Source organism: Chenopodium album, chromosome 6, assembly GCF_948465745.1.
Source record: "Chenopodium album chromosome 6, dcCheAlbu1.1, whole genome shotgun sequence".
Taxonomy (NCBI): domain Eukaryota; kingdom Viridiplantae; phylum Streptophyta; class Magnoliopsida; order Caryophyllales; family Amaranthaceae; genus Chenopodium; species Chenopodium album.
The window spans coordinates 15,615,366-15,630,070 of record NC_137839.1 but is presented as its reverse complement, the minus strand read 5'-3'; the positions used below and the strand labels follow the sequence as shown (position 1 = coordinate 15,630,070).

Below are 14,705 nucleotides of genomic sequence, written 5' to 3'. Positions count from 1 at the left end.
TTTCAGAGAATTATTCAAAATAGACCTAAAATGGCTATTATTCTAGACATCTTTTGATGCATCGCAATAAAAAAAAAAAAGTACATAAATGATTTATTAAACTCCACCGTCACACTGTCCACACAACTCATCCCCCGCAATATGTCTTTGAAAGAGTTCTTGTTTGACCGCAACACACCCTTTGCACATTTCAAAATTTGTCAAAACAAATCATGTTCTTTTGAGATAGCAACACTTATAAAAAAAAATATGGAGTATTATCTTTGATTAAAACATACAATTTCTAATTTTCTAATAAAATGAAGATAAATAAATTTCTTCATCTATCTATAACTATTACTAAAGCAATAATCACTATTTTTTGGCTAAAAACCTTTTAAATGCGTAATTTTGCGAAAAAGCTTTATTGTAAAAGAAAACCCGAAGTTAATTTTTTTTGTTTAAAACAACTTAGTAGCACCAATTCATTTAATTAACATGTAATTCCTTCTAATCACTATAACTTTTGATTAACTATTTAATAATTAAATTAATTTATAAATTAAAAAAATAAAAAAAATAGAAAACCACCACCCCACCACCGGTCAGCCACCCTTTCCCCTCCCCTGGCAGCAGCCCTTACCCCCGGCGACCACCTCCTTCTCCCCTTAAACCATGGCAACAACCCCCTTATTCTTAAATCTTTCTTTTTTCTCTCTCCTCAACCTTGAATGCCTTCAACAATTGTGGCTACTTCCACAAACCCTTCATTCTCCCCTTTCCTAACCTTTCTTGAGTTTCTTCCAAATCCCCTAAACCCCAATCCTCAAATTATGCACCACCTACCTCGACCACAAAAACCATCATCTCTGTTATCAAGAGCCTCAAAATTTTTATAATAGTCAAGGGTAAGAACATACCTCGAGGAAAGAGAAGATAAGTGCATAAGAACACCTCGGTAATTTTCTACTTCATTTGTTTGTGGCAGTGATTGCGGCGGAGAAGACATAGAATTGGGTTATGCGACAACGATTATGGCGATTGGTGGCTGCTACCAGGGTTTAGGGAGGGGGGGTTGCAACGGGCCGGGGGAAAGGGGAAAAGGAGGGGGATCGGCCAGCGGTGGAGTTGCGTCGCCGGGGGTGGGGCTGCTACAAGGGGAGGAGGAAAGGGCGGCTGCCTTGTTGTGGGGTGGTGGTTTTCTATTTTATTTTAAAACTAGGTTATCCTCGTGCGATGCACAGTTAAAATTACCGTGCGATGCACAATTAAAATTTATATTAAATTGCTTTACATTGTATATGAAAATTATTTACTTACATTTAAGGAAAGTAAATATAATTGTAACCACAATCAAACATCAAACATATTAGATATATAAAACTATAATTTAGGAGAGAAACTTGGTTAATTGAATTTTATATAGACATCTATGCATTAAAGTCAAAAGTATAGATTAAAAATTTTAAAAAAATCATTAATAATTGATGACATCATATACATAAAATTGGAGGGAAAAAATTTAATGTGAGAATGACACGTAAGATTGTTTCATAATTGATGATGTAAGCAATGTTTTGTTTTAGTACATAATAGTAATCTATAAATTAATTTAATTATTAAATAGTTAAGAGTTATAGAATGATTAGAAGAAATTAGATATTAATTATGTGGATTAGTGTTGCTAGGTTGTTTTAAACAAAAAAAATTTTAAGTTCGGGTTTTGTTTTTACAATATAACTAGCATTTTAGCCCGTTCAATGCACGGGTTATAACTTATGTTATTTTTATATAAATGTGTGCTTTTCAACAGTTGAAACTACAAAGTTATTATTACATGACTTTTGAGGTGAATGCTGTGAAAACTTGTTAAAAAAAAAGTGAGGGTGGAATTGTGGAAGAATATGAAGGAATTTAGTTAAGTATATATACATGAATATTGTAGAATATGAAATGACATACTTCATATTAGTTTAAGCTATATTTTAAGTTTAAGAGATAAAAAGAATATTTTTATTATACTTCATATGTTTATGTAATAGTTAATTCAACTTAATTTTATCATGGTAGAAATGAAACACTTCATTTTCTTACTTAAATGTGCAAGTTACGCTTAAAGACTTTAATATTATGGAATATTTTTAATTTAATTTTTTTTAATATTCAAAAAAGTAAGGGAAGTAACATGTGGCATATGAGTGAGTTGTGAGGACATGTGGCATATAAATAAGTTGTGAGGACATGTGACATATAAATAAGTTGTGAGGACATGTGGCATATGATGATATGAATGATTGTGGTTTGATTTTTTAAATACTAAGTATAGATATAGATAAAGCTTTTAAAATGTTTTTTCCGCAAAATGATGCATTTAAAAGATTTTTTAAACAAATTTGCCTTATTTTTTTCCTCAAAATTCTTCAATTTCCCTCCTCTTTTTTTTTTTTAAAAAAAATATATATAAGATGGGATCTCTAAGAGAGCTTTGGTTTCAGTCCAAAGAAAGACCCTACAATGTGTTTCCATTTCCTTCAAAATATTTTTAGGGAGCAGAAAGATTTGGGACCAATAGGTTTGAATACCAAAAAGCACCCCTCTCACCTTTCGGCGAGATATTAGCCTTCATTAATTCGTTGCATCTATTAACTGAACCAGGAGTCTTCCTTGACTTCCGAAGTGGAACGATCAAAGAAGACCGCGCCTATCAATAAGGGTCGTATGCTGACTCTTCTTTCTTCTCTTACGAGATTTTCATTGATTGTAGCTAATTAGGCGGCCACAACCGAAGAAGCAGAAGAAGTAGCTGCTACCGCTCCGTGGGCTTCTTCTTCTTCTGAGCCTGCTCGAAAGGTAACTCGAGAGTAGAAAGAACTAGAATAGAGTATGACAAACCCAGTAGCTTTGAGCTTTCACGTGTGTGTGTGTTTATATATATATATATATATATATATATATATATATATATAGAAGTGGAAGTTATGCACTTTTTCTCTATCAATTATGAAAGGTGAAAGTTATTTTGAAGTTATATAAAAAAAATGTTTGGATTTTGATTATTGGTGGTTTAGAGTGTTGTGGGTAAAAGTTGAAAAAAAATGTCTGCAATTAATATATAGATATATATTTTTTTTCTCTATAAATATTAAGAAAGTTTATAATTGGCTTTTAATAATTTCTTTTACGGAATAGTTACTTTTTTTCTTTTCACGACACTCTCAACAAACTTCAATCATTTTGTGAATACAAAGCTTAACTAATTAAATTGATAGGCAAGTAAATTACAGTTAGTTTGATATGCATTGAAAAATTTGTTTTGATTATTATTTTTTTGACGGGTAGTTTTGATTATTAAATGTACGAAACTGTTTGGTAAGTAATTTTTTTTTTTGGCATTTTTGTGGGTGATTAAATAAACTATACGAAAAAACAAGTGGTTACATATATAAATAGTGTTTTCAGGGTTGTAAAACAAATTTTCTATTAATAAATAACCTAAGGTTGTGTTTGGATACAAGTAATTAATTTTTAAATGATTCATTTCAAATCTAGAATTTCAAATCATAGAATTCAATTCCAAAATATATGTTTGGGAAACATTCGAATTTCAATTCTATGATTTCAAATTCTAAATGGTGTTTGGAGGTGAGTAGAATTTGTGAAGTAAATCTGAAATTTTATGACTGATTTATCTACATTAATCAATGGTTAACTAATTGAATGACAACAACACATGAATCAACTTCTTTGATAATCAATCAATCATCAAATCATACAATGATGTCATCGGAAACTACAACTAGGTGCTCAAAAAAAATTTGGGAAAAAAAACGACGATAATTCAATTTTTAATTAAAACCATTGAAATTTTCCTAAAATTTTTTACTTTTTTAAAATTTATGTCTTAACCTAATTTTTGCCCCAATTTGATTATTTGAATTGAAAAAAAAAATGGGATGTAAAATTATCAAATCAATACTTTGATACTTGTAGTTTGCTTCAAATCTACCAAAAACAGCTTGTGGATACAAAATTCGTTGTCAAATCTACCAAAAACAACTTGTGAGTGGTAGTAGTAATGGAGGATAGAGATAGAAAGTTGTGGTTGTTGGAGCTTTGGAGGAGGGAGAAGGGAAAATAGCAAAAGGAAATTGAAATGACATGTATTAAGTTGGAATTTTAAATTCATGAAACTTGACTGATTTTGTAATTGACTTGGATTTGGGCCAAATACAAATCCAACTGTTTGCATTATCCAAACAAGACAATTGACCCAATTCCTGAATTTGAAATGAAAACCTAAATCCAAACAAGCCATAATGTTTTTGAGCAAACCAAAACCTCCAAAAATTGGTTAAGTTTATTATTGTGATATGACCCCCTCCAAACCACCTACATGGCTATGCCATTTGCCACCTGCCTAGGCAAGAATGAGCGTACAGTGGCACACCCTTGTCCATTGGCCACAAACATACAAACCTAATGAGGCCTTGTGCCGTTGTGCGTTGACCAAGCTCAAGCGATACCAACACCAAGAGATGGGTTACGTTGTCTAAAGCCAATACTAATTCATTTGGGTAGTATGAATTCCTTACAATGGTAGTCAAAGTTCCAGATTCCAATTCAAAGAAATTAGATTTGTGTGATAATTCAACGCATAATTTTAAGGTGCATGAAATAAGAACTAGCCAACTCTCGACAAAAACAATTTAAAAAAAAGCAGCAGAGAAAACGCACCCTCAGTCCAGTTAGAACTTTCACATAAATATTGAACATATCAATTATCAAAACAGTTTAAGAATCATGCAAGCAAAATGTTTACTATCATTACAGGAAAAACGACTGAAAACCGGTCAATCCACACCATAGCAGCTTATCGCCACACTTAACACGCACCCTGTTTCCAGGCATAAGAAATCAGTCACATCAATGCACAGGTCGACCTCATATCAAATCAGCAACATTCATCGGCATTTCGTCAATTTGGGTACTGTAATATTGCTCAATGTCTCTTAGAATCTTGATATCATCCTTTTTGACAAAGTTAATAGCAACACCCTGCAACATATGTGATCAACATTAAGTAAACAAATAAAGGATAGCAGGAAGTGTATTGAAAAGACAACTGAACGAGCTTCACATGCACCCAATTCTCCCAGTGCCTATGTTGCCCTAAATCTTGGAAACTATCCTGCCTGCAGTCTCTCCCCCATACAGCATTCACTAGCTGGCAAATATAAAGGGTCACTGACCACCCTGGCTATTGACAAGCCACAATCTCTGTGTTATGACTTTATGAGCTGATTTCCCTCAAGCTCAGCGTCACAGTAGCTAAGCAGAGTTTAACGTCAAGGTTTCAGAGGCAATTTTTCGTTGTTACTTAATAAGGTTAAGGTTCTTAGTGATATTTTAGGCAATTCTGTTCCACGGATATTTCTTACTTCTAATTAGGAACTTGCTGAAGAGGATAGTTTAATACAGAACAATCTTTCTGAAATATGGGTTGCATGCTGCCCAACCATGAAAGTCTCAGTGTCAATATATTACCCCACCAATCTCAGCCTAACATGATAGAATGGAAAGTTCAAATGTAAAAGCAAAGATCAAAAATTGCACAAAGATCCAAAAAAAGTATCACAAGCGACCCTCAGTGTCACTAATTATCTGATGAAATACCGGCTCACATGATCAGATTGCTATTCACTTGAAGTAAGACCTAGAGACCTTATTCACTATATAATGCATAGGGAAGAACCTCATAAAAACAAAGAAATAAGGAATTATTAACAAATCATGTTACTGTCAACACTATGAACACAGAACACATATACACCATAGTGGAGAATATTAATCACAAACACAAGTATGTAAATTTTCTGTTAACCAATTGATATAAAATGACAGAGTATCAAGTGCCTTTTCCCAAGAAGACAAAAAAGCTTTCATTCTCATTTTTCCAAAAATTGTAGATATAATCTATTAGGATTCCATAAAATATGAGAACTACAGAAATTAAGAAGATTGCAAATTTGACTTGAGATTTGACTTTTCAAGTCAAGGAAATAAGTTGCAAATTGACTTTTCAAGTCAAGGAAAGTGATTTTTGGTATAATACAAGCATTGTAATCATAGTTATGTAAAATGATTCTTTAACATTTTAGCAAACTTAGCCCTCCAACTTCAGATGGATGAAGACTTCCTCTCTTTTGAAAGAGAGAGAGAGAGAGAGAGAGAAGGGGGGAGAGAGAGGGGGGACAAGCGAAACACTGAACAAACCTCGATAACCAAGGAAAGATTTAACACTGAACACAAGGTGTGATACTTGGAGAATGCCAACGATAATAACATCAAGAATAAGTAATTTGCTAGAAGTAATCTAATCAAGCTTAACTGTAAAAAGATATCACATACCTTACGCCCAAAACGGCCAGAGCGACCAATCCGATGAATATAAAGTTCACGATTATTAGGTAAATCATAGTTGATTACCAATGAAACCTGATGGAATTAACAAATTAGTTAAACACAACAAAGGCAATATTTTTCCAAGAGCCATTTAAATATCATAAGTGTACCTAATCAGTTATATAACCTTAAACATATTATTTCATCCATTCAAAATATTATGCATATCACCCCCACCCATCATATTTAAGTATAAGATAAAATTCAACAGAATAATCTTTGTGATAACTGTGGCCCTCTAACCTTCTGCAATCACTGTTCATGAACAAGGGATATTTTGGGAAATCTAGTCATTCAACCCAAGACATAAGAAAATTCTTTTTGGACAACCAAAAACAGTAAATGCGACCATTCATTAAGACAGTGTGAGTAGGGAATAATAAGTAATAATACTTCCTCCATTGTTTTAGTATTGCAACAATTAAAGCTCATCCCAACACACAGCTATAGCCATTAATATACTTAATTATTTTATAAATAAGAATGATCTTATAAAAGTATACATTGAGAAGAATTCAACAACACCACATGAAAAATTATAAACTCGAGTAAATATTGCAATAGATGATCAAAGGATAGTATGTGAATAGTAGCAAGGCCCTATTCTTTTTACCTTATTTTGGATGAAATTAAATTATTTAGACTGAACTTAAATTACTTCTACTAATTTAAACTGATTTTTATTTGTTAGAACTTATCTATAATAAATGATTTTTATTGATTTCCTTGGTCATTTGCTCTTTGGAGTAGTTTTTTTTTTTTTTACTGAATTTCAATTAGTGGACTAAAATTGAATTTTAATGATTAGAACTGATTTTTACTGATTAAAGCTGATTTTGTTTTTTGAGGTGATGAGAACAGGGCCTAGTTGTACAGGGCTCACCGCCAGCAGAATATGCCTCTCTTTTTTAATCCCCTCGCCACTCTTTTTAAACTCTCTTGAATTTTATTTGCATTACTTTTTTGGTTCACTTTACAAACTATTTTTTTTACCCTTCGCCCCACTTTTATTCACTCAACTATCTTGCTATGCTCTATTTTCTGGGCGGATGGTTCTTTATGAAAATTAAAGTTAGCCGCCATCACACCATTTAGGGACTAAGGCTTTATTGTTGTTGGTGGCAACCTTTGTAGTTCAATTCTTGTTTGTTTCTTCACCAATTAGGAGTGAAAAGTTAAACTAGTGAGGGTAGTAACAAAGATGGCCTCTCAACTATATTTATATATTGGGAATGAAAGTATGGCTAACTCAGATAACCACAGCAGGACACAGGGTAATTAAGCTTGCACTAGTATGTTCATCAAAGAAAAGGAATCCAAATTTGCCCATAAAGTAACCATTCATGATCAACATATGAAGAATCCAAATGGAAAACAGAGTATAATTAGTAACATAGAAAATCGAACAATCTTTAAGGAAATGAACCATTAAAATTAATTTGTGTATCAAAATTGTTACGTAACGCACCTAATGGGAAGGGGAGAGGGGGAGGGGAGAGAACTTAAACTTCAAACCAAGTATAGACAATTACCTGCTGGACATCAATTCCACGAGCCCAAACATCTGTCGTGATCAAAACACGAGTGTCACCATCACGAAATTCTTTCATAATAGCATCTCGCTCTTTCTGGGGCATATCACCATGCATTGATGAAACAGTGAAGTTATTGTTACGCATCTTCTCAGTCAGCCAATCCACCTATCACATGTTGGAAAAATTCACTTAACTAAACCAGAACAAAAGAAAGGAGATGCTATAGAAAACTGAGATAGCTAATTCAACAAAGAAAAATAAAAAATAACAGCGATCCTGTGAGGCAAATATGCAGTAAGCCAGTAACGCCTTCCTACTACTTTAATCCATTCTGCTCGCAATATCATCTTGTCTCACACCCTCACCCGCCCCACCCCTCCATTTCAGGATATTTCTATAGTGTCATTTTTCAATAAATGACACCATAACATAAAGATGTGTCAAGTTATAATTGGTCAATTTATTTATTTATTTTTAAAAGGCTAAATGTACTATACATGTATATATACTTGTAAATACATGTATTATTATAAAGAATAATTTAAAAATATCATTTCCAAAAATTAAATTATAATTAAAATTCTGAAAATCAAACTTAAAAAAAAATAAATAAAAATTGCAAATCAAATATTCAGTGTTCTTCATCAATTGACAATTGTGTTCATCATCTTTAATTGAAGAACACATGAGGCTGAGGGAGGTATAAAAAAAATGTCCATCATCGTTAATTGTGTGCCGCCTGCTTGTGCTATCAGAAGAAGTTAAAATGAGCACAATTGTCAATTGAAGAACACCGAATAACTGTAGACTTTGAACCGTTCTACAGCGATTAGGTTGCAGGTTTCAGCGACTCTCCCGGCGAAGGTTTAAGGCGGCGGCTCAAGGTTCCGACGAATTTTCAAGCGGCTTTAGGCGTATTTTAGGTGCCTTTTTGGTGCTTTTTTAGGGTTCTTTCGGGGTGGGTTTCCTGATCAGTTTTGGGGTGGGTTTCTGGTGCGGTTTTCAGGCGACAATATAGGCATTCCGGCATGGCAGATCTTGGACTATTTGGCGACAGTTTTAGGATCGGTTTTGGTCAATTTCAGGAAGGTTTCAGGCGACTTTCTCGGGAAGGATACAGTCAGTTTTCCGGCGGTTTTCAGGCAATGTTTCCGACAATCATTCTTCTTCTCCGGCAGCATATCATGATCCGAAAATTAATTTTTATTATAAAACTTGATTTTCATAATTTATAATTATGTATTTCTAAAAAAAATATATGTACCAAAAAGAATACAAAAAGATACAATTTTAATACATTATGGACATTAAAAATAATTCAAAATGAAAATAAAAATACAAAATATAGGTCAATCAGATTTTGCCACATCAGCAAGTTGTGGTGTCATTTTTAAAGAATGACATTGTAGAATTTTTACTCCATTTCATCCTATGATTTATAGTCAGCTTTCTTAGCATCAACACAGCAGATTCAGAAACTAGTGATGATACTTATGAAGCACAGCAACAAAGAAATATGCTATGGAAAACTGAGATAGCTGATTCAATAAAGAATAATTTTAAAATAACAGAGATCCTGTGAAGTGAATATGCAGTAACACCTTCCTAGTACCTTCCTAGTATTTTATTTCATTCTGCTTGCAATATGATCTTGTATCACACCCCCAACCCACCCACACTCCATTTAATCCTATGATTTATAGTCAGCTTTCTTAGCATCGACACAACAGATTCAGAAAGTTGTCATAATTCTTATGAAGCACAACAACCGAGAACTAGCTTTCGCTTTTGCTTAATCGTATAATGAAAACCCCACCCCAAAAAATAATTAAAAATTAAAATGAATGTATTACCTTTCGCTTAGTGTTGCAAAAGATAACAGCTTGAGTAATTGTGAGGGTATCATAAAGATCACAAAGGGTATCAAACTTCCAATCTTCCTGCTCAACTGCAACGAAGAATTGCTTGATGCCCTGTCATTGTTGGTTGAATATAAGAATACAGAAACTGTACCCGTTGTTTCATTTGCAAGATAAAAAAAGGAGTAAGGTACATACCTCTAAAGTCAATTCATCACGTTTCACAAGGATTTTAACAGGATCTGTCATAAATTTGTTGGTGATCTCCAAAATTTCATTGGGGAGGGTGGCAGAGATCAACACAACCTACGAACACCACAGACAAATCGTATATTAAAGACCTAGTACCACGTAAATTTAAACAAACAAGAAATAATTACACCTATAAAGGCCAGCAAGAGAGCAATAAAGTTGTCCTTGTTTAGCATGACCACGCCAAATACAATTTTTTTTTTTTTTTTTTACTATAATAAAGGAAGCAAAACATCATGACATCCTTACTAGGAAGGACTTGTTCTCTTCACCTAAAACAAGTAAATCTGGTGTGAGTTTTTTTAGGTCTGATAAGGTCTGGTTTGATCTGATTTAACAATATGACTAAACTTTGACCGCATTTTAATACTAATCTATACGGAAAAACATTTTCAAAATGGATCTTTTTAGATTCATCTCATCATGAACTTTTTAAATATGTAATTTTATAAATTTTTTTAATACGCAATTAACGATACTTAACGATAAGTAAATGATAATAAAAAATTCTGATGTGCTCTTATTTGAATTGAATTTATTACTCCCTAATAAAAAATTTAAAAAGTTAAATAAGGTAAACTAATTATGAATTATGTTGTACTTTAATGTTAGATTCCAAATATATTTATTTTCTTATTTTATGTGATTGATTCCATATGAGACTAGCATTATGAAACGGAGGGAGTAAAGAATAAGTAATAAGTATCTGAAATAAGTTGAAAAGAACAAGTCCTAAATCAGCCAATTAGAACAAATATTTACAACCAAAAACAATTTATCATAATCTTTAAAGAGAGGTTGCTTGCACAGGTAGCTTCATAAATTGGTAAAATTCAAACATTGGCACCCATAAACCAGACATTTAGAAACTTTGGGACCACCAAGGTCTATGGTGAAGATAAATTCTCTTGTAAATCATAGAATCAGGTGACTGCATGACAAAGCCTCTAACCCACTAAAGCAAGAACAATAGAAAGAAAATTAAGCCCAGGCATCATTTATTTTCCCTCTTATAATTTTCTCTGTATATGTGTGTGTTGGAGGGGGGGGGGTTGGTACCTGAAGCTCTGGAGGAAGGTAACGATAGACATCATAAATTTGGTCTTTAAAACCTCTGCTCAACATCTCATCAGACTCATCCTGTTCGGATAAGAAATAGAACCTCAGTCTACTAAATGACAACAATCCATGCAAAGCTCAAAAGCAGTGATACAATCTTCAATAATATAAGAAAATTAAAAGGAAACCAGTGACTTACAAGAATTAAGAGTTTGATATTTCGGGTTCTCAATGTTCTCCTCTTGATCATATCACACACTCTACCTGGGGTTCCAGAAACAACATGAACTCCATACTCCAATTTCCTGATATCCTCACCCACACTTTTCCCTCCAATGCATGCATGGGCTTGTATATTCATGTGGAGACCGATGGCCATTATAACTTTTTCTGTTTGTGAAGCCAGCTCACGAGTAGGCGACACAATTAATGCTTGGACCCTAAGAGAATAAAAAGAAACATTACAATTATTTTCCATACAAAATTAAAAATGTCATAAACAGAAAAGAAATCAGCAGCGAGCTCTGTGGACCTGAAAGTATGATTATGATAAAGATAAGCTTGCCAACAACTATTATCACAACTGCACGACTTGAAGAATCTAATAAACAAAAATAAAATGCAAAATAGCAGAGCATCGCCTCATGATCCACTTTCTTGCTCCCCCCCCCCCCCCCACCCCCCCAATGTATTGCACTCTATCTTTCTTTTTCCCGAGATCTATTCTTGGATTTTGCAAGAAAATGTCAATCCTTTATTAAGTTAAAGGTGAAACATTATGTGACACGGAGAAACATGAAGCCAAAGTACATATATCTCTTACTAATTTCCACCGAGGCTACCAAGAATCAAGCAATAGAAAGAAAACAAGTTTATGGAAGATGGTCTAAGATTCCCTTTCACCATCTGATCTAGATTACTACTATAACTACATAACCCCACACAAACAACAAATAACTAACAAAAATAAGCTCCTTGTAATCTACTAGCTCTCTTGCAGTCCACCTGGTTGAGTACACACCTTATCAGCCACTATATTCAGCACTTTTACACACACAACAGATGAAACCTATGCACTCCATATTAATGGTTGCTCAAAGTAGTCTAAAGGGTGAATAACTACTTATGTGCAAGATAAAGTCAGCAATTGAGAGGAGGAAATTCAAATAAGATAGATTGACAAAAAAATGAGAAATCAATTGAAAGGACGATAGCTCCAAGCCTCCAACTAAGATTAAGATAGTATAAAAAGGTTGCACATGAAGAATGTACAAAACTAGACAATAAAGATATCCATTAAATTCAAAGAGAGTCTAACAAATTTACAATAGGAGGAAAAAGTCTTGAGGCAAAATGGAAGTTTGAAATGCAAAGTGGATCCAAGGTAAGAGCTGTTCATTACAATGGCAAATTAGTGGGAAAGTAGTTTCAATAAGGATGGTCATTCAGGTGAGAAAAAACTGCGACCTTGCTCAAGAGACAAAAGAAAGGCATTCAGGCTATCAGTTCATACAATTTGGCAGAACTCATGACTCTTCAACTGCCCCCTTGGAGACATGGAGGTTTACCTCTATCCTTCCTATTGCATAGGTTACCCTATACAAGATACAACCAGCCTATGATACTCGGACTCTTTCATACTTCGACACTTCATTTTTAACTAAAAACACAACTTTTTTCAAGAAAATGGGCAAGTCTGATGCTTGGACACCCGTGTCTAATTCGGCACTTCATCTGAGTCCAAGTAACATAGAGCCAGCTCAAAAATGCAAACTTATACCCATAATAACCAACCCTATGTCCCAACCCCATTAAGAAAAACGATGAGAGAAAGTAAATAAAGGAATGAACCCTAAAACAGATAGCAGCAAACTTTTTGTTTCATGCTCTTGGGAAGAGTGGAAAATAGGCTTAATCTTCCTAATACACGCACTTGCTCTAAGGCGATACAATTGACCACAGCATTTGTAACACCTTGTCCTCTCCCTTTATACTTATTCCATAAGCAGGAAAACACTCCTGCTCATCAACCAAGCTTGTAAATATAAGCCCCTTTCTACTTTGTCGACTAATTATCAACATATAGCACATCAAAAAGCATCTCGAGTACTCAGCCCAAAGCCAATTGAAAAGACAGTATAAACCAGTTTACCAGCTAATTCCTAAAAATCTCATCTTCCTAAGCAAATTAACCCACTTCTCTGATAAACCCACCTCGCCATTCTAACACAATTGAAATTAGGATATTTATTTAGCGAACCCTAATTTCCAAATCTTTAACCTCACCTTAAACTCATTTAATCAAGCAATACATCAAAATCATTAAAAAAAAACCCCATTTCCCCCAACCCTAATTTTCTCAAAAACCACTAAAACCCCAATCAAAGCAAACCCATTAAAATTAAACCAAACAATCACAAAACCCAAGAATCAAAACCCTAAAAAAAGACCAATCACAACAAAAAAACAATTACAAAAATCACATACTCTCGTGTAGAAGTATCAACCATCTGACAAACAGCGAGAGAAATCATGGAAGTTTTCCCAGTACCAGACTGAGCTTGCGCAATAACATCACGACCCTGAATAATCGGCATAACAGCACGCTGTTGAATAGCAGAAGGCTTCTCGAAACCATAAGCATAGATCCCACGTAAAAGGTCGTCTTTAATCCCCATTCTTTCGAAGCTTGTAACAGGTTCAATACCTTCTGTTGCTTCGAACTGTAGCTTTTCATCGTCGGTTAGGTTTCTTCTTCCTCTGTTTGCCGGAACTACTGAACCTGACGCCATTGTTGCCGCCTTCGAAAGGTTGTTTTTTATTGCTGCGGGTTGAGTTTTTTTGGGGGGTTTTCTCTCTCTTCTTTTTTGGCTCGTTTGTAGCTGTATCTCCCTGTGTTTATTATTGCTTTTTATTTTTTTCAAAATTTTTTGAATTAATTGTTTGTGTGAGTTAAATAGGGCAAATTTAAGTAGAGGTGATCATGGCTTGGGACGTGTTCAGCTTTGTCCAAGAACTTGATCTATTTCAGGCCAAGTCTTTGGATCAAGCCGAAAAACTGTGCCTAACTCGTCATTTTGAGCCAAAAACAACGGGCTATTCGGCCAAAATTAAGTAGAGGTGGTCAAAGGCGAATCCAATCATCAGGGGCGAAGCCAGGATGATAAAGTTATGGCCTTATGGGGGCCGGTTAGTATGTTAAATTGATTATAGTCTATAATAGATATTACGGAGTATTATTTTTTTTTCTTGCACTTATTGGGATGATAATTATACACTTGTTTACTATATAGTTTGTTTTTATTATTTTTTTTTTCAAGGCAAGACGTAGTAGTAGTTTAGGATCACACTCAAAGTTTAGTAAATATAAAATTTAATGTAATGTAAGCAAATAGTCCTTAACAGTCAAAAAATGATTAGAATTGTTGTAGTATAATTATAAAATATATATTAATTAATCTGCTAATTTACTTGGGCCTCTTTTTTTTTTTTTTTTTTTACTTTGTCAAATAAGAAAGAATCTAGTTACAGGCTTACAGCCTGCCACCAAGCAGCATCT

At 33.9% G+C, this 14,705-nt stretch overlaps 1 protein-coding gene across 1 annotated transcript; it reads right to left on the bottom strand.

Annotated features, from left to right (window-relative positions):
- Positions 1 to 4,718: 4,718 nt before the first annotated feature.
- Positions 4,719 to 14,060, bottom strand: LOC145635908 (eukaryotic initiation factor 4A-3-like). The gene is made up of 8 exons (XM_081687283.1): positions 13,634 to 14,060; positions 11,346 to 11,586; positions 11,147 to 11,227; positions 10,034 to 10,141; positions 9,830 to 9,949; positions 7,974 to 8,141; positions 6,388 to 6,474; positions 4,719 to 5,034 (listed from the first exon to the last, which is right to left on the bottom strand). The coding sequence occupies exons 1-8, from the start codon at positions 13,936 to 13,938 to the stop codon at positions 4,921 to 4,923; spliced, it is 1,224 nt and encodes a 407-aa protein (XP_081543409.1). The 5' UTR covers positions 13,939 to 14,060; the 3' UTR covers positions 4,719 to 4,920.
- Positions 14,061 to 14,705: the final 645 nt, after the last annotated feature.

Excerpts from the sequence above, each read along its gene's own strand:
- LOC145635908 (XM_081687283.1), bottom strand. The coding sequence starts at position 13,938 with ATGGCGTCAGGTTCAGTAGTTCCGGCAAACAGAGGAAGAAGAAACCTA. Across the intron at positions 11,228-11,345 it reads ATATCAAACTCTTAATTCTT|GATGAGTCTGATGAGATGTT; the intron begins GTAAGTCACTGG and ends TTATCCGAACAG. Across the intron at positions 10,142-11,146 it reads ACCTTCCTCCAGAGCTTCAG|GTTGTGTTGATCTCTGCCAC; the intron begins GTACCAACCCCC and ends TGGTGTTCGTAG.